The 21,090-nt window shown below is 38.6% G+C and overlaps 1 protein-coding gene across 5 annotated transcripts in view; it reads left to right on the forward strand.

The window, feature by feature from the left end:
- The window catches only part of ASCC1 (activating signal cointegrator 1 complex subunit 1), a 75,204-nt gene that overhangs the window by 7,002 nt on the left and 47,112 nt on the right, over positions 1-21,090 (forward strand). For all 5 annotated transcript variants that reach the window (XM_087824358.1, XM_087824355.1, XM_087824356.1 and 2 more), the window contains 3 exons: positions 4,225-4,322; positions 7,654-7,832; positions 19,126-19,262. In XM_087824358.1, the coding sequence (XP_087680484.1) occupies positions 4,225-4,322; positions 7,654-7,832; positions 19,126-19,262 (414 nt within the window). The remainder of the gene's footprint in view (positions 1-4,224; positions 4,323-7,653; positions 7,833-19,125; positions 19,263-21,090) is intronic.

Here is a 21,090-nt window from a genome sequence, read left to right on the forward strand (position 1 = left end):
ATTTACTTCTGTGCTATTTGATGTCTCCTCCACTATATGGGAAGCTTCTTGAAGTCAGTTATGTGTTTGTTGTATTAATCCCCAACACTTATCAAAGACTCATATACGTTTTCTAGGATCATTTTTATAAATTGCTTGGAAACTTTGTGATCACTTCAATCTGTGCTTGCTTGACCACATTCTGTCCCATATTAACCACTAATATGGCCAGCTTATGTGTCTTAACACTTCTTTTGGGCTTACACCTCTGAAGATAGGTTGGTCTAGAAAGTCCGTAAGTTCTTTTTCTGTGTTATACCAGATGAAATAGGAGGGGCGGAATCATGTACCATATTTGTAGTGTCAAGAAGCAATAGTTTCATTTTCATCAACCTTGAGAGTATTCTGAAATACCTCTTAAGGATGAAATTCTTCTGGAGTGTGGCCAAATGGGAAACCAAATGTTAACCCTGACAGCTCACTTTCCTCTTGGGTTCCAGTGACATTTTCTTCTTTTTTTATTTTGAGAATATGTTTATTAAAGCTGGGGACAATGAAACAAGGAAGGACTTAGGATAGAAGAAGCAACAGGAGAGAGCCTAGGCAGGGCTGCTTTGGCCCAGTGAGAAGTTAGAGAAAAGGGGGCCTTACAGACAGGTTCAGGGAATTAGCCTGGCATGAGCTGCCACTGCCCATTGCTCCCCTGGTTGCAAGTCCCATGGGGTCCCTTAGGAGATGCATGCCTGTGGGGGAAGGAGAGGGAGAAAGGAAAGGCGTGGGTGTGCTCCTGGGAGGGAGAGTACACCTAACTTTTTTCCCCTAAGAAACATGATTTGAGAAAATCATTGTAACATGTCTTAATGTGTATATCTGCTACTGCTAAGGTGTGTAAAAATTCCTTAGATTTATGATTCCAACTTGATCTTTTGAATTTTGTGTGTTCTAAGTACTCCTGTACCAGGTAACTTGCATATTAGATTAAATATTGATTTTGTTAAATTGAAATTAATAGACACTATTTACTAGGAAGATTCCTTTCTTATGAATCATTTCTGTAGGCTTATTGGGATCAAGGAACAAATTATCTGGCCAAATAATTAATAATCAAAGTCTAATTGTGGTTAACACCTGTCTATGGATTAAATCTAATACGGTGGTTCTCAGCCCCAGGTGTACATTAGAATCACCTGGGGAACTTTTAAAACTCTTGATATTTGGCTGCATCTCAGACCAATTAAATCAGAATCTCTGGAACTGGACCCAGGTATCATTAGTTTTTTTAAGTACTTCAGGTGATTTCACTGTGCAGCCATGATTGAGAACTACTCAATCAACCACTTATATATTTAATAAAGCAGTCACCCTTTCACTGTGTATCTGTATTATTGTAGTGAATGTCTTAGACTTTCCATGTAAGCCTCTTTTGAGTCTTCCTGTATTCTTAACTGGGAGTCTGCCATTGCGGTCTTAATGAGGACAGCATGGACTATACTGAGCTATGTGCCAGTTACTGGGAAGCCCTTTTTATATATGATTGCATTTAATCCGTATAGCAACCTTAGGATACTTAGGTATTATTTACTCCATTTTTATAAGTGAGGAAATAGGCTTAGAGTGGTTAAGTGACTTACTCAAGGTTTGTTTAAGTCTAAAGCCTCTTTAACCCTCAACTACTTCCCTTTCTAAGGTGGGTAGACAATTACCATTTTGAGCCAGCCACTTTTTGTGATAGGTTTGTCCACTAACAACATGCTATCAAATAGGGGCCTGGTTGAAAGCACCCTTACTGATAAGGCCTGGAAAGACAAAGTCCTCACAGAGTTAATGCAATAGAATCTCTAACCCATGTAAATTGGGGAGTTCTAATCCTCTTCTAAACATCTTGTATTTTTAGAACTGGCTTAGACAGTAGATCTTAATGGAAATAATTGGGTTTGGTTAACCCATCTAAAACAAATGTCCATTCACATCTGTCAGAATGGCTATCATCAATAAGTCAACAAACAACAAGTATTTGGCAGTGATGTAGAGAAAAGGGAACTCTTATGCACTGTTGGTGGGAATGCAAAATGGTGCAGCTACTATGGAAAACAGCATGAAGGTTTCTCAAAAACTTAAGAATGGACCTGCCTTATGACCAAGAAATTCCAATTCTTGGTATGTATCTGAAGAAACCCAAAATGCTAATTTCAAAAGATATATGCACTCCTATGTTCATTGCAGCGTTATTTACCATAGCCAAGATACGGAAGCAACCCAAGTGTCCATCAACAGATGAGTGGACAAGCCCGGCCGGGCGTGGCTCAGCGGTTGAGTATCGACCTAGGATCCAGGTGATCAGGGTTCGATTCCCGGTCAGGGCACATGCCTGGGTTGCGGGCTAGCCAATCAATGACTGTCTCATCATTGATGTTTCTATCTCTCTCTCTCCCTCTCCCTTCCTCTCTCTGAAATCAATAAAGATATATTTATAAAAAAACAAAACAAAAGAAACCCAAAAAAACAGATGAGTGGACAAAAAAGCTGTGGTACATATTTGCAATTTACTATTACTCGGCTATAAAAAAAAAAAAAAGAAATCTTAGCGTTTGTGACAGCATGGTTGGATCTAAAAGGGTATTATGCTAAGTGAAATAAGTCAGAGAAAGACAAATACTGTATGATTTCACTTACATGTGGAATTTAAAGAACAAAATAAACGAACAAATAAACAGACTCATAGATACAGAGAACAAACTGATGATTGCCAGTGGGGAAAAGGGTTGGGGGGGCTGGGTGAAAAAGGTGAAGGGATTAAGAAGTACAAAATGGTAGTTAGAAAATAGTCATGGGGATGTAAAGCACAGCATAGGATATGTAATCAGTAATACTGTAATAACTATGTATGCTGCCAGGTGGATTCTTGAAATATCAGGGGATCACTTTGTAAAGTATATGATGTCTACCCACTATGCTGCACACCTGAAACTAATGTAATATTGAAAAAAATTAAAGCAAATGCACAGTTTTAGACATAGTCACCCATGCTATTGGGTACTGTATTGAAATCAGAAGCCAAAATACTGTTGATGATGGGGGAATTTTTTCTCTTAATTTTATAGTCCAGTGATGGTCTCTTAGTGCTTTATAGACTCTGAAACTTATTTCTTGGGATCCAGTAGATTCATACACTGTAACACATCTAATTACTGTGGGTTCCAGAAGATAATCTTGAAATGTCAGAGTTATTTATGCTAGGAGGCCTAGGCAAGTAATGTAAATGAATGGATGATGAAGTAGAGTAGGTGAAAGACTGTAGGGAGTGATGGAAATTGTGATAAGCTCGTGTTCCATTTTTAGGGATGAGAGTAGGCTCCATGAGTTTTCAGATCTTCTAATTTAGCTATAGAACCTGGAAATCTAAATTTTCAGGTGAAATTTCCTAATTTTTAGGTAAAATCTCCCAAATAAAACATGTCTATGTGAATTTAGCCACCTGAGGTTTACTTGTTTAGTTTTTTTTTTTAAAAAATATTTATTTATTTATTTATTTATTTTTTTTTAAAATATATCTTTATTGATTTCAGAGAGAGGAAGGGAGAGAGAGAAATAGAAACATCAATGATGAGAGAGTCATTGATCAGCTGCCTCCTGCATGCCCCTGACTGGGGACTGAGCCTGCAACCCGGGCATGTACCCTGACAGGGAATCAAACCCCGATTGCCTGGATCCTAGGTCAACACTCAACCACTGAGCCCCGCCCTGCTGGGCTAGTCTCTATGCTTTTGAATCTGCCCTGAATAGTGGACCCTGCTCTTTGCTAAGCTCTTTACCCTTATTTAATTAATCAAGGATAATTCCTGTAATATAGTTAATTTGTTCTCCAAAAGGACAAGATTCCCCCTCCCAAAACTGTAGTCCCACTGGTTACTGGAATTGCCTTTGAGACTATGCCAGCTTTCCTTTCACTGAACTGCAGACTCAGATTTTAATGTAATTTTGAGAAGCAAACAGGTGTTGGGCATAGTTTTTATATCTTTACGTTGAATTTGGCTGTAGGACATCATTTTGTCAAAGAGTGTAATGCTGGATGTTCTGTAAAGCTATATGACTTGTAAGTTCCTCTACAAATACTGAGCTTTCACTGAAGCACTTTTCTGAAGATAGTATCTCTGGCTACATATGATTTAAACATGTTGGAGTTCTTTATTTTGGTACATTTTTGCTTAATTTCCTTCCAATAATTAATTTTTCTTTATATTATAGGCATATAGTTGGAAAGAGAGGGGATACCAGGAAGAAACTAGAAGTGGAGACCAAAACTTCTATTAGTATTCCTAAACCTGGACAAGAAGGAGAAATTGGTGAGACCCAGTATATATGTTATATGTGCAATCATTTTTGCCTGTGTATGGAATAATGTAACCCAACTGAGGTATTTAGTGACTGTATTCTTTATGAGGTTCTATAGCTATTGGCCTTTTTATGATATATCAGTATCAACCTCCCTACTGAGGAAAGATGTAGTTATACAGCCTTATCTTGATTGAGTACCTGGGCCTTCATTTTATACTTTACCATTCACTGAGGGGATAAAGTTCCAGATTTCAGTGTGATTTGACTTCTTTTATGCTTTAGTAGCTTGAAATGGAGTTTGTGAATTGTTTCAAGTTAGAATTAGAAAAAAACCAATGAGACCTGCAAATTTGAAATAAAGTTCAGCCCTTTCCATAAGTGTTTGCTTGTTTTTACCTTGCTTTATAGACTCTGAGTAATGATTAAAATACCAACCTAATTCAAATAACTGCTCAGGCAAGGAAAAATAGTTTTGTAATATAAAACTAGTCAGAAAGTGTCGGTACCAAACATCAGTGTGAACCAAGGACATGGGCTTGTGTTGTAAAACAGGTTTGAGTGAGGGGCAGTATAGGGACAAAAATTTTAAAAACACATCCTAAAACTATAAGACTTATAAAAAATCAACTAAGTTCAGCAGCCTCCAATAACTTATTTTCCATAAACACCTTGTTTTAGGAGAAAAAAATTTCAAGTACTCTTCTTATTTTGTGCTATGTAAGAATAATCACTGTGATGGATAAGTAACAGTAGACTTTAGAGCAGTGCTGTCCAAAAGAACTTTCTGGGATGATGGGTATGTTCTATATCTGCACTGTCCAGCACAGGAGCCACTAGCCTCAGGTGACTATGAGTACTTGAAATGTGGCTGATGTGACTGAGGAACTGAATTTGTAGCTCTATTTAATTCTAATTCACTTAACCATTAACTAACTGCAGGTGGGCTTCTGTATTTGACAGTGCAGCACTAGAATTTTCTTCAGCCTCTTGTAACTTCAGTAGACTCTAGCTTAAGAACTGTAAAGACATTTATAAAGGACTTTTATTAAAGTGAATATTCAGTTCATTAGAATTACAAATAAAGTCCTGGCCCATTTGGCCCAGTGGTTAGAGCATTGGCCCGAGCACCAAAGGGTCGTGTGTTCGATTCCCAGTTGAGGAGGCACATAGCTAGGTTGCAGGTTTTTTTTTGTTTTGTTTTTGTTTTTTAAATATATCTTTATTGATTTCAGAGAAAGGAAAGGAGAGGAAGAGAGAGAGATAGGAATATCAATGATGAGAAAGTCATTGATCGGCTGCCTAGCCTGCAACCTGGGCATGTGCCCTGACTGGGAATCGAACCCCGATCACCTGGATCCTAGGTTGACGCTCAACCGCTGAGCCACGCCCGGCTGGGCTAGGTTGCAGGTTTGATCTTGGCCCCAGGTGGGGTGCATGCAGGAGGCAACCAATCGATGTGTCTCTCTCACATTGATGTTTCTCTCTCTTTCTCTTTCTTTCTCTCTCCCCCTCCCTCCATCACTTCCACGCTCTCTAAAATAATCAATGAAAAGAATATCCTCAGGTGAGGATTAACAAAAACAAAACAAACAGAATTACAAATTAAAAAAACTTGGGTCTTTCCTTAAGCTTTAAAGTTCAAGCTACAAATATTGAAGTATTTTATAATTGCATTTAAGCTTATTTATCTACTTTTTTCCTAATTTTAAAATTATTGTATGCTTTAAACATGGAAGCTTGCAGAAATTATATATAGGTATAAAGGAAAATCTTTTGTAATAGGAATCCCAGGCTTAATCGCTACTGACAAACATGTTCCCCATTTTTGCTATCAATATAGTGACATATAAATTTTTATAACATGATATAAATGTGGAGACCTTAGCCATTTTAAGATACTGAATCATTTCAAAATTTATCCAGAAAGGGGTGGGCAGATTGTAAAGATTAAATTTTGATTTAGAAAGCACAGATACTTCATTGTGAAAAACAAGTGTTTATAATCATTAAAAGTAAGAATTTGGTGGAACTAATTTAATTGAAAAACAAGAGGATAAACTGGCTTATTTGTCTTGTAGGGAAATAAAGTATATGGAAAAATCAAATTTATAGGTCAGAGTATTTTCTTTTGCCTCTCCTTAATTAGAGAGACTAGAAAAGGAAATGATCTAGTAGGTTTTAATTTGTCCTCTAGACATAAAATTTACCATTTTGACCATTTTAAAGTATTGCATTCACAGGCATTTAGTATATTTACAGTGTTGTGCAACCATCACCACTATCTAGCTTTAGAACATTTTTTATCACCCCCAAAGGAAACCCCATATCCATTAAGCAGTCACTTCCCATTCCTTCCTACCCCCAGTCCTTGACTATCACTAATCTGCTTTTGGTCTTTATGAATTTGCTTGTTCTGGATATTTCCTATAAATGGAAACATACATATAGTACATGACCTTTTTTTGTCTGGAGTCTTTTATTTAGCATAATCTTTTCAAGAGTCGTCTATATTTTTGCATGCATCAGCTCTTCATTCCTTTTCTTTGGCTGAATAATATTCCATTGTATGGAGATACATTTTGTTTATCCATTTATCAGTTGATGGACGATTATGTTGTTTCCACCTTTTGGTATTGTGAAAAAACTGCTATGAACATTTGTGTGCAAGTTTTTTTGAACTCCCGTTTTTACTTTTTTTTGGTTAATTCTCACCTGAGGATATTTTTTCCATTGATTTTTAGAGGAGCCAGAAAGGGGGGTGGGGAGAGAGAGAGGGAGAGAGAAACATTGATGCGAGAGAGACACATTGATTGGTTGCCTCCTGCATGTACCCCAACCAGGGTGGGGATTGAACCTGCAACCCAGACATATGCCCTTGACTGGGAATCGAACCCGGGACCCTTCTGTGCTCAGGCCAATACTCTAATCACTTAGCCACACTGGCCAGGGCCTATTTTTACTTCTTTTAGGTTTCTATCTAGGTATGGAATTGCTGGGTCATATGGTAATTCCTTTTTAACTTTTTAAGGAACTACCAGACTTTTTCATAACAGCTGCACCATTTTACATTTCCAGCAACAAAGTATGAAGGTTTGCTTTGTAGCTTTTGAACTCATTTTTCTAGTTCATCAGCTGGTCTTTAAGGATATTCTGCTTTTAGACCTCATTCTGCTTTGATTGAATTAATTTTAAGTTTCTTACCCTTGATACTGTCCCCTGTTTAGAATTATGCACACATTCAGGACAATTCCCCACAGATGACAGTATCAAGAAGTCACCTATCTTACAAGCATTTGATGATCCTTGAGTATGTTAACCCTATTTTTTATTTGTTTGCAGTAATCACTGGCCAGCATCGAAGTGGTGTAATTTCAGCCCGAACTCGGATTGATGTTCTTTTGCTCACTTTTAGAAGAAAGCAGCCCTTCACTCACTTTCTTTCCTTTTTCCTCAATGAACCTGAGGTTCAGGAACGATTCCTGAAGTTCCAGGAGGAAGTACTGGAGAAGTGCTCTATGGTAAGCAGCAAACAAAACGAAAAGTTTAAAAGAAAAATGAAGAGTACACAAATGGTTCATAATTCAAACAGTAAATACAAATGTCTTCTGCAAAAAAAAAGGTAACCTTTTCTGATGGTTTCTTTTAATTCTGAGCTGGAAAAAACAATAATGACAAAAAAACTATAGACATGTCAGCACATCAGTGTCTATATATTACTAAAATATTCTTAAAAATTTTACGACACAAAGGTCATCTTTAATATACATGTTATCCTTTACCTTGTGGATGGTAATGGTAATGAGATGCCATTATCTGTAGATCTTCCACCTCTGGACAGTCATGGCTTATTTGGGGTTAGTAATAAAAAACAATTTTGCATATGGAATTATTTTACTTACATAACAGTGAAATGCTTGTGATCAGGATAATAGCAGATAATTTAGATTAGAAAATAAGTTTTTTATTATTTTTTTATTAATCCTCACCTGAGCATATGTTTTTATTAATATTTAGAGAGAGAGGAAGGGGAGAGAGAGTGAGAAACATTGATGTGAGAAACATCTGTCAGCTGCCTCCTGCTCATCCCCCACCCCTATGATTCAGTTAATTTTTGTATTAGGTGTGAAGTTTAGGTCGAGGTCATTTTTGTGCATATGGATGTCCATGCTATGTTTTTGCATTCTTGTAGTAATGAGAGGAATAAAATAGAATAGTGGCTAATATCCTTGGTTCTGGAAACGATGGATCTAGGTCTGATTCTGAGTTCCTTGATTTGTGTAGGCTTGGGCAGGTGAATGTCTTCAGATCTTTACAGCTTGCTTTAGAGAGTTGCAGGAAGGATTATTTGAGATAACATAAAGTACTTGGCAAGGCATTTGATAAATAATAAAGATTTAATAAATGGTAGTGTTTACTTCTGCTATTTTTATGGCTGGTTAGGTTAAAGTTATTATTAATTACTTGGAGTATTAAAAGTAGATGAGGACTTTTTCCTGTCCTGTCCATATTGTTAAAGCTGGGTCTTAGGTGTTAAAATATGCTGAGATATGGATATGCAGATATGGAAGTATTAGAATCCATAGTATTTTTGTGGGGCAGGGGGTGAAAATTAATAAAGTTGATTTTTTTTAAGAAGAAAGCTCTGAAGGTGAATAGATTCAGACTGGGCAACTATGAGTAGACAGTATAGAATTGTGTAATCCATTTTGAAGCTGCACTTATGTGCTTGAACAAGGGCACATTTATAAGTCAAATGCTCAAATAGTATATATAAAATGAAGAAACCTTCAGAATATTACTAATTATTATTAGTAAGCCATCAGAATATCTTTTTTCTCCTTAACATTTCATAGCAAGATGATTTTATTCTCAGCGGGCGTAGAGGGTGGGTAGGAGATCAGGAACACTGAAGTTTCAATATGGGCTGGTAAATTTGGGTGGTGCCACTGGTAAATTTTGAAATTATTTTACCTTCTAAATACCAATTTATTAAACCCAGTAATTACTTATTTTTTGGAATGTTAAAATTACGTGGTATACAACAAGCAGATTGTAATGTTAGCCTTTTTTCTGTGTGTGTGTGTGTGTGTGTGTGTATGTGTGTGTGTATGCTTCCTCACTTTTGGCTCCTGACAGGAGCTGTCAGGGAGCAAATATTTGAATAATTACTTTCACTTGGCCAGAATGAGATTGGCCATTATGAATGTTATTCTGGCCTTAATCAGTACAAAGTACTTTCTTCCTGCTTTCAGGGAGACTCCATAGTGACATTACCTTCTGCTTTTAAATCATTTCCTGATAACAGCAGGGAAATAAGCACAGCATAAAAGAGTAAATAAGTAAAGGGCCATCCTATATACCTATTACATGGAGGAATTTAGTTTTTTAAATATGTCCTTATTGATTTCAGAGAGGAAGGGGGGAGAGGGAGAGATAAATACAGAAACATCAGTGTTGAGAGGTTCATCAATCGGCTGCCTCCTGCACGCCCCCTACTGGGGATTGAGCTCTCAACCGGGGCATGTGCCCTGCGATCTCCTGGATCATAGGTCGATGCTCAGCCACTGAGCCACACGGGCTGGGCTGGAGGAAAATTTTAGCGAATTTCATTAAGATGTAAGAAAGACAGGCAGGTGGCTGTAAAAGCCTGTAGGCATTTTCCAGGCCTACTCTGCTTTTATTATCCCAACTTATGCAAGTTCCAGTTCTAGTAGCTTTGAAAAACATACACCTTGCTCATAGAGATAGCAGTTATTTCCTGAAAGACTGTCATTCACTTTTTTTTTTTAAATTTTATTTTTGTTTAAAATACTACATATGTCCCTTTTTCTCCCCAATGACCCATTCCACCCCGTCCCTTCCCTCTCCCCAATCTCTCTCCCCACCATTGTCCGTGTCCTTGGGTTGTGCATATATGCATATAAATTCTTTGGTTACTCTCTCCCCCTCTACCCCCCCCTCCATCCCTCTGACATTCGTCAGTCTCATCTATGCTTCCATGTCATTGAATCTATTCTTTTCATCAGTTTATTAAGTTCTTTAGATTCCATAAGCGAGATCATGTGATGTTTGTCTTTCGCTGCCTGGCTTATTTCACTTAGCATAATATTCTCCAGGTCCATCCATACCGTCCCAAAGGGTACGAGATTCTTCTTCTTTACAGCTGCGTTGTATTCCATGGTATAAATGTCCCACAGCTTTTTTATCCACTCGTCTACTGATGGGCACTTGGGCTGTTTCCAGATCTTGGCTATTGTAAACTGTGCTGCTATGAACATCGGGGCACATATATTCTTTCTGGCACTCACTTTTGTTTTGGCTCTTTGGAAACTCTTTTGACATTTCTGATAGAATTTCTTCATCTCTAAGATAGGAATGGTCTCAACGTTCCGCTGGTTCCTGCCCCTCCCCCCCAGGCCTTCACCACACTATTGTCTGTGTCCATGGGCTATGCATATATGCATATAAATTCTTTGGTTAATCTCTGCCTGCCTCCCCACCCCCCTTCCCTCTGAGATCCGTCAGTCCTTGCCAGGCTTCCATGCCTCTGGACCTATTTTGTTCATTCTGTTCATTAGATTCCACATATAAGTGAGATCATGTGGAATCTGACTGGCTTCTTTTGCTTAGCATAATACTCTCTTGGTCCCTGAAGTCACATTTTTAATGTAACAGACAAGTTTTCTACTTTCAGGTCTCATCCTGTCCTTCCCTTACTCTTCCTTGAATTTCTCTTTTCTTCCTTTAAAATAGTTGGCCTCTTTTCTCTGTTTGGTAGCATGCTTGTCACTGACCTTACCCTTGATGCTCCAAGGAAATGTCAATTTACCTTTTAGAGTAACGTTTCCTGAAATCACCTTCCTTACTGCTGATCAATTATATAAGAAATGTTTGACTACAGACATTATCACCATCATCCCTGTGTTGCAGCTCCCTAAGCTTGAGTATTTAATGTAGGATTTAGCTGCTCATAGACATTGGCAAGGTATTTTTCATCTATGTGATCTGCAGATAAACTGCACCTTATTTTTTCACTCTTCCTTCTCTTGCATTAAGATTCAAAGATGTCTCACTGTCTGCAAGTTCAAGAAGTATATTAAAACCCTGTGTCTCTCTCAATCATTCTATAGCTAGTAATGTTGCTATAATTCCATTTTATCTCACAGCAGGGCCCAGTAGAAAGCACACCAGTAATGAAAAACAGTAATTCAAAGCTGTGTTTGGTGGAGCATTCTGAAGGCTTATAGATCTGTCTAAAACTACCAGGGATTTTTCAGGCTGCCTGGAGAACTCAAATAGGTTACAGCTTCAGAAACTACATAATTCCGCTCATATTGTATGTGAAGGCTAATTCCGGGTAGAAATAGCTAATGGACCTGGGGTCTTCCCTTAGTTAGGATTAGTTTTTTTTCATTTAGTATTATTCACTGAAGAAGACAATTTATTTATAAAAGCTTTAGTGTGTAAATTAGGATTCTTCATGTATAAGGGAGTTATGGAATTTATAATTATCTTATGAATTAATTTAGAATGAAGATGGGATAGTTGTCTTTGGTTGTAAGAAAAGATGTAAATTGAGTTCTGATATTGGGTAGGAAAGTAAGGAATGACAAGACTTATATATTGCACCATTTGGATGCAGACAGTTGTGAACAAATGTTTATCTTTTATTCATTCACTGTTCATTAAATGTCTGCCATTGGTGAGGCTGTGTATTAGGCACTAACAATGGACTCTACCCTTATGGAGCCCATGCTCTGGGGAGGAAGTAGTGCTCTTAGAGAAATAGTTATAGTACTGTGTGATAAGTGCTATTAGAGGGAATGCAGTGGGTACCCAGAGGAGAGGCTCTCCAGTAGTTGGAAAAGGCTCCATAAGGAAGGTGACACGTGAGCAGAGTCTTGAAAGAAAAAGAGTTTGTGCTAGGCTAGCAAGGAGGAGATGAGCATTTTGAGCAGAGGAAATGGCACTTGCCAGAAATGGAGGTGTTCTAGTCTACTGTGGTCAGGGGAGAGTGAGGAGGTTGTTAAGACTAGAGCCTAGAAAGTGGGGTAGGGTAGGGTAGGGAAGAGGTAGGAGTTAAGAGCTGAAAGGCCAGTGGTGGCCACCTGGTTATGAATGGTCTTGTGAATGGTTGTGAAAGATCTTGTGTGAGTTTTGGATTTCAAATGTATCCTATAGGTAGGTAGTCAGGAACTACTAAAGATTTTAAGTAGAGACTAATGTGATTAGCTTAGCATTATAGAAAAATAACCCTGAAGGCAGTGTGGAGGCTGGATTGAGAGTTGAGGACTGGGGTCCCAGAGGCAGCTACCCGTTAGGACTATTAGCACAGCCTCTTGGAAAAAAGAGTAGGGGCTGTGGCATATTCAGGAGGGGATGTATTCCAGAGATGTTTGGGAAGTCTTCTCTAAAGTGAGGATAATAGTAGTACCTACCTTTAGTGTTGATACAAAGAGCAAATGAATTAACAAATTTAAGGTGTTTCGAGTATAGCATGGCACATAGCTAGTGTGTATGTATTAGCTGTTGTAATACCACCGATTACCATAGGACACATGAGGGAAAGTGTGGCATTAAGAAGCGGAGGGTCTGGTTGGAACAGGTGGTATATCATTAACCCATCATTAATATTTGAGTGATCAGTGCCTATCTTTGGGAATAAGTGTAGACTGGTAGGTGGATTGCTAACTAGTGCTTACAAGTAACTTATGGAGGAATAGTTAAGCTTTTAGAGAAGGTTTAATTATTCATTGTGCTCATCAAAGGCAAGAGGGAATGCATCTTTTGGTGAAGGGGAGGTGTTCTTTGCTCATTTTTAATGGTAAGGATATTTAGACAATGCATTCTTTTTCTCTGGTCAGCATAAAACTACTTTTTTTCTGGTCCATGTTAAAACCTGATGTTTGACTATGTGTCCTTTGTTTTTAAGAACCTCTCCACTTTCACGTAGTTATGTCTGGATAGAATTGATAAGCCAGAAGAATCAAAACATAACAGCTTATTCAACATAACAAGGTATTTTATTAATAACACATAGACACTCTCAAATCAAAGTCAGCTTTTGTGAACATTCTTAAGAGAATAATAGAAATGACTTGGCAGCGCCTAATTTCGCTCTCCATAGTGATTTAGATGGAGGAGCAAAGATGCCTTAGAGTGTTGTATAGTCATGTAAAAAGCTAGGAGGGAAGCCTTTTTTTATTCCATACTACTACTATGTTCCAGAGGCTTCACATATATTTTAGTTAATCCTCAGAAGAACCCTGAGAAGGAAATGTCTGTTTTATAGATGAGGAAGTTGAATTTCAGAGAGATTGAGTAACTCACTTGGGTCACACCTGCTGACAGGTGGCAGAATTAGAATTTGAACCTAGGCCTGCATGGTTGCATAGCCAATGCTCTTTTCACCGGTCTGCCTTATTTGAGTAACTTTCCTATGTGAATGAGGTTTATATCACCTGCCCAACAATGATTTTATGGGATTTAGCCATTAAAAAAGAAAGAAGCCCTAGCCGTTTTGGCTCAGTGGTTAGAGTGTCAGCCCGTGGACTGAAGGGTCCAGGGTTTGATTCTGTCCAAGGGCATGTACCTCTGTTGCAGGCTCGATCCCCAGCCCTGGTCGAGCCGCGTGCAAGAGGCAACCAATCGATATGTCTCTCTCACATTGATGTCTCTGTCTGTCTGTCTCTTTCCCTCCCTCTCCCCCTCTCTCCCCTTTCCACTCTCCCTGAAAAGCAATGGAAAAAATATCTTCAGGTGAGGATTAAAAAAATAATAATAAAAAATAAAAGAAAGAAAATATAATGAGCATAGGGGAAGTCTTCCCTGCGTATTCCCTCTTTTTTTTGTATAGAGTATCAGAAAGTGCATTGCTGGATCCCTCACAAATACCTATTTTGTACTTATTTATAGGCATTGTGGGAGCATGTAAAACATTTATAGGACCTTTGACTTAGAGATAAACTAGGTTGTCTCCCTAATTTTACAGAGGAGGAAACTGAGGGTCAAGAGAAGTGAAATGGCTTGCCTAATTACAGCTGGTTTGTAACAGATTTGGAATTAGAACCCTCGACTCTATTCCAGTTAAAGGCCTTTTATAGCTAAATTACAAACCTTTGTTATGCCTTGAGTCCCTAGAAGATGATATATGTGGATATAATTTGCGGATTCTTATTTTTTTGTCTCTGGCTCTCAGCATGTAGTGCCAAGGCAGAGTGCTATACATTACTTACATTCTGGGTGGCGCACACTTGGATCAGATTCACAGTCTTTTTAATTTTTTTTAATTTTTATTATTTTTTTAATTTTCGTTTAAAATATTACAGATGTCCCTTTTCTCCCCAATGACCCGTTTCCCCCCCCGTCCCTTCCCCCTTCCCACTTCCCAGTCCCTCTCCCCACCATTGGTCCGTGTCATAGTCTTCTTTTCTTAACTCATGTAATGGAGCACGACCTTTGGGTTCTGAGTCTGAAGAGAAGCTTCCTTTTCTTAGCTGACAGCTCTGGCAGATTTACTTGTGTTCTATCCCATTTTTGTGGAAAGGATGGTTGAGTTCTAACCTGGGTTTTAGGGAAGCAGAGAGAGTGCTCCATGGTGGACTAATCCATACTTCTCTCTCCTGGCCTTTTTTCAAGCTTGACATTTTTAGATTTCACTATACCTTGTTAATTGTTCATGCTGATAGCATTGCCAGCAGTTCTGCCCCAGTGGAGCCTGAGTGCTGGATTCAAAGTGAAATCAATGAAGGGCCAGTGATGATGTGGTGATTGCTGGTGGTGAATCATGAAGCTGCAATTTGTTTATTTTTTATTTTATTTTTTCCCTTGAAGCCGCAGTTTGAATGAGAGGGTTAAGATTTTGCACCTGGGACAGCTGAGTTAGGTAGGACATCCCTTTGAATTCTGAACTGTGGCTTAGGCCTGCACATAGGCTTCCTGTGGAGATAACTTTTGCATGCATTTTTTGCTTGGGTGAGACCTTACTTAACTAATAAAGAAACTGAGGCTTATTGGTGTGACTTAGCCATAAAGAAACACTTTTTCCCTTCAACTAAACAAAACTGCCCCAGGGAATTCTTGTTACTTTACTCTTTGCTTCTCCTTGCAGGGTGGAAGGTCACCACCATTAGAATTTTCAGGCGCCAGCCTGGTTGACTAACCTAATGGAGTAAAATAGTTCCAGCTCTGAGTAATGGTGAACTTGGAGCAGGGCCCAGTGAAACTAAGTCCCGGGAGTAAAAAATTTGATGTTGGTGTTCATTCATTTCAAAGAAGAGGCTTGTTGGTGGGAATATGATATATTCTAAACAAAGAAAAATAGTGGCTCTAGAGATTTATGCCATTGCCTTGAAGATTGTTTGGTTCCACATTAATTTTAGATAATTCAGTAAGAGAAAAGTGTTTCTTAGTAGATGGCATTGCTGAGCAGGGTAAAATTTAGGGTGTTTCTCTGTTTATGAAAAGACTGTCCAATTGGGTTACATATAAATTATATAATCTTCAGTACAGTTAAAGACTGTTTGAACTCTTAAGACTCAGATTCCCCAAAAGACTACAGATTATGTGGCCTTTAGGTATCCCGTCTTTTCCTGTTCCTGCTCTTTTGTAATCTGTTTTTTTGCCCCCCCTGCGTGGCTCAGAGGTTTATCGTCGACCTATGAACCAGGAGGGCAAGATTCGATTCCTGGTCAGGGCACATGCCCGGGCTGTGGGCTCCATCTCCGTTGATGACTCTCTCTCACCATTGGTGTTTCTATCTCCCTCTCCCTTCCTCTTTGAAATCAATAAAAACATATATTTTAACAAAGAACTTTCTATATATTTATATTTATCAGATACATGATTTGCAAATATTTTTCTCCTACATATTTTTCTCTTTGGCTTTTCTTTTCATTTTTTTAATGGAGGCTTTTAAAGTACAAGTTGTTAATTTGAATCAAGTTCAATTAATCTTTTTTTTCTTTTTTTATGGATCATGCTTTTGGTATCATACCTAAGAAAAGGTTTTATTAAAACCACTTTTCATGCAATTATGAGGTTTACTTTATTTTCATGATTAGTTTAGTCATCAGACATGTTTATTGTGTGAGCTTGTTAAAATGCATAAGGACTAAAAATAAATAAATGATAAAATAAAATGCATAAGGACTTTCCTCTGGGCAATGGTCCCATTGTTCCAGCCTCGTCTGGGCAGCTGTTACTGGAGAGGCAATATAATATTGATCAAAAGTGTAGGCTTTGGGGCCTGACTGCCTGGGTTTGAATTTTGGCTTCATCCTTTCCTAGCAGGGGTACTTTGGGAAAGTGGCTTTATTTCTCTGTGCCTCAGTTTCCTCATCTGTAAAATGTGGATAGTACTACTTCCCTCATGAGGTGTTTGTCTATATAAAGTACACAGGAAATACCTGGAACAGAGTAAGGGCTCAAAAAATATTAGCTCTTATTACTAGGGGAGCAGTTCTCAACTGTGATTAGGCATGGAGTTGTCGTATTAGAGTCATTTGAGGGGAGGCTTTTTAATACTTTAGTCTAAAGTGACAGGTTGGAGCAGCTGGGGTGATAGGCATTCCTTGACACATTTAAAGCTGATTGTTCCTTAAAACCACCTTCATTACGTGAGACAATTTAGGTTAATGTATAGAATCACAAACTCATCATTAGATATAAAAATAGCTCACCCTCCATTAACACTTAGAAAATGAGTAATCTATTAACCCCTGTTGCCAAGGCAAAAATTAAGCAACGTTTGGCAAAACAAGAACAGTTGGTTGGAGTGTAGTCCCATACTCAAAAAGGTTGTGGGTTCGATTCCCAGTCAGGGCACATACTCAGGTTGTAGGTTTGATCCCTGTTCAGGTGCGTTCAGGAGGCAGCCAATCGATGTTCCTCTCACATCAGTGCTTCTCTCTCTCCTCCTTCCTGTCTTTCTAAAATTAGTACAAATAGATCCTTGGATAAGAATTAAAAAAACATTAGTGAGCTAAGATAGTAGTTCTGTGATCTCTGTATAGGGAAGCTCAGTTAATACGTTTTTAAAAAAGGGGAGAAATATGAGTATATTCATGGGTATATTTACCTTTTTGCTTCCCAGACAAAAGTTTTAAAGTACAAGGAATGATGATGCCAGAAAAGGATGACCATATCTGATGTGGCAACTCTGTGTCTGGATATCTCTCCAAATTCATTTTTCACTCATCTCTTTGCTTGGGAGAACTTATTCTTAACAAAATATTTTACCTGAAAATACTGCAGTGTGTGCAAAAATAGAAAGAGTGTTTTTTATATTATAAAAAGTATGTTACTCTCTGGGGAAGCCCACAAGAGGCCCAGTTGTCCTGGAACTGACAAAGTTGATAAGGAACAGAAGATATTCTTAGAATCCACATTCAGATGGTATTCTGTTTTTCTTGGGCTTGCTATTCTATTAGGCTACCAGTTTCTTTTAAAAAAATTTTTTTTTATCAAGATAAAATGTATGTAACATAAAATTAACCATTTTAAAGTGAATGATTCAGTGGCATTTAGTCCATTTACAGTGTTATGCAACTACCAGCTCTATATCATTCCAAAGCATTTTTATCACCCCCCCTGCAAGGAAATCCTGTACCCATGGAGCACATCCTTGCCAGCATGTGTTATTTTCCACTTTTTTAAATTGTAGCTAGCCTAATGTGAAATGGTACCTAATAGTGAGTGGTACCATAGTGGTTATTTCTGTTCCTCTAAATGACTAATGAAGTTGAACATATTTATGTACTTATTGGCCATTTGTGTTTCTTCTTTGGATAAATGTCTACTCAAGTTTGTTATCTTTTTTTAATTTTTATTTTTTAAATATAATTGATTTCAGAGAGAGGAAAGGAGAGGGGGAGAGAGAGATAGAAACATCAATGATGAGAGAGTCATTGATTGGCTGCAGCCTGCAACCCGGGCATGTGCCGTGGCCGGGAATCGAACCCTGATCGCCTAGATCCTAGATCGATGCTCAACCACTGAGCCACGCCCAGCTGGGCTGTTATCTTTTTTTTAGATTGGGTTCTTTATCTTTTAGTTGTTGAGTTGCAGATGTTCTTTATATATTATGGATACTAGACTCTTATCAGACATGATTTACGAGTGTGTCTCCCATTATATAGGTTGTCTTCACTTTCTTCATAGTGTTCTTTGATACACAAAAGTTTTTAATTTTGATGAAACCTAATTTATTTTTTTTCCTTTTGTCGCCCTTACTATTGGTGTCATCTAAGAATCCATTGCCAAGTCCAGGGTCATGAAGATTTCCCCCTATTTTTCTTCTTAAGAGTTTTTTTTTTTTAGCTTTTACATTTATGCCGTTGATCCATTTTGATGTAATTCCTGCATATAGTATGAGGTAGGGGTTCAACCTCATTCTCTTGCATATGGATATTCAGTTGTCCGAGCATCATTTGTTGAAGAGACTCTCCTTTCTCTAGTAAATTGTCTTGGCACCCTCGTTAGAAATCATTTGGTTATATATAAATGTGTGGGTTTTCTTCTGGACTCTAAATTTTATTCCTACCGTTTACTTTTTTTTTTTTAAATATATCTTTATTGACTTCAGAGAGGAAGGGAGAGAGAGATTGAAACATCAATGATGAGAGAGTCGTCATTGCTCGGCTGCCTCCTGCATACCCTCAACAGCAACCTGGGCATGTGCCCTGACCGAGGATTGAATGGTGATCTCCTGGATCCTAGGTCATTGCTCAGCTGCTGAGCCACACCCCGCCGGGTTCCTACCATTTACTTTTGCATGGGCTGAGTTTCTTGTTTTTCTCCCTTTCATAACAGGATCATGGAGTTGATAGCACCATTTTCCAGAATCCCAAAAAACTTCACCTAACTATTGGGATGTTGGTACTTTTGAGTGAGCAAGAGATCCAGCAGACATGTGAGATGCTAAAGCAGTGTAAAGAGGAATTCATTGAGTGAGTAATCCACAGGAATGGGTAAGGGTGGTTACCTGTACTGGCCTTTTTTTTTTTTTTTTTTGGTATCACAGACTTGTTTTTGGACTAGGGTGCTGGATGACATGGGAACAAGGTATGTTGACTCACCCATTTACAAAACTTAACATTGAACCATTGTCTGAAAGGTTTAAAATGGGTTTAAAGCATATATTTACAAATTTTTATGGAAAGCCTTTACCTTAAATTATACTAGTTTAGTAGGCAAATTTTGTTTTTTAACAGAATATGCCATTATTTTCTCCAAGAGGAAATTTTCTTTATTATTCATCAAAGAGTATAGGCTACTGAATTAGTTCTCTGTATTACTACAAGGTTGGTGGTGTAAAACAATATAAATTTATTATGTAGTTCTGTGGAGCAGAAGTCTGATAATGGGTTTTACTGGGCTAAAAGCAAGGTGTGGCAGGGTTGTGTTCCTTTCTGGAGGCTCTAGGGAAGAGTCTGTTTCCTTGCCTTTCAAGTCCAGCTTCTAGTGGCCACACACACTCCTTGGCTAGTGGTCCCCTTCCTCTGTATTCAACACTAGCAACATTGCATCTCTCTGACCCTTCTGTTGTCACCTCTGTCTCTCTCTGGCCACAGCAGGGAAGGGTTCTCTGCTTTTAGGACTCCCAAGATTTGATTGAGTCCACCCAGATAATCCAGGATAATCTCCATCACAAATTCCATAACCTAAATCACATCTGCCAAAGTCTCTTTGCCATGTAAGGTAGTCTATTTATAGATTCCAGACAGTAGGGTGTGGGCATCTTTGGAGAGCCAGTTTTCTGCTTACCACAGCAACTCAACACTACAACATGATTCTCTAGGAAAGTCTTCATTGTACTTCAGAAATGCAAACTCTGATTTTCTTTTTTTAATACAGGCAATTTTGTGTGTGTTAGTGTGAGGATACCAAAAAGCTATCCTAGCAAATGTTTTGGCTCAGAGAAAACATTGCTGTTCGGGGGCAGAGTTATTCTTTTTACTGTAAAATTTTAATTTACACAGACATCTGACCCAACAGCCTTATTTCAAAGAAGCATCTCTTCCTGCCTCCCCTCCCACCTCACGCCTGTTACTTAGGATTGATGAGGAGCTGGAGGAGGTTGGAAACTGACTCAGCCAGGCGGGAGCCACTCGGCTGGTTGAGCGTAGTCCTGTGCAACGGGCATGTCCTGTGCACCGGGCACCGGGCACGTAGGGAAGGCAACCGATCTTCGTTCCCTCTCCCTCCCTCCCTCCTCCTCTCCCTCCCCCTCTCCCTCTCTCCCTTTCTCCCTCTCTCTCCCTCTCTCTCTCCCTCTCTCTCCCCCTCTCTCTCCCTCTCTCTCCCTCCCTCCCTCTCTCTCTTTCTCTCTTCCCTCCCCCTCCTCCCTCCCCCTCTCACCCCCCCTCCCCTTCCCTTTCCTCCCATCCTCCACCCCCTCAGCATGACCTCTAGGGAGGATTTAGAAAGAGAGAGAGAAGGAGGGAGAGAGGGAGGAAGGGAAAGAAAGAAGAAAGAAAAACTGACTCACTTGAATAAATTTAAAAAAAATGCATTACAATGTTCAGGTCCCATACTGTTGTATCACTGCCTTGAAGAAATGGGTTATCTGGTTCATTAGGCAAAACAAGGTAAAAGGATTAAAAATTTCCCCCTAGTTATATTGTGTATGCAACTGTGTAATATGATGACTTATTTGTGGATCATTTCTCCTTTTCCATTAATTGTTATGAAGATAAAATGTGTTTTTTTTTTTTTTTTTAGCAAAATCCATAAGTTGATTGGGTTTGCAGTCTGCCTGTTCTTTCTGAATCTCAA

The sequence above is a fragment of the Miniopterus natalensis genome, chromosome 14 (assembly GCF_054644295.1).
Source record: "Miniopterus natalensis isolate mMinNat1 chromosome 14, mMinNat1.hap1, whole genome shotgun sequence".
NCBI classification, from domain to species: Eukaryota; Metazoa; Chordata; class Mammalia; order Chiroptera; family Miniopteridae; genus Miniopterus; species Miniopterus natalensis.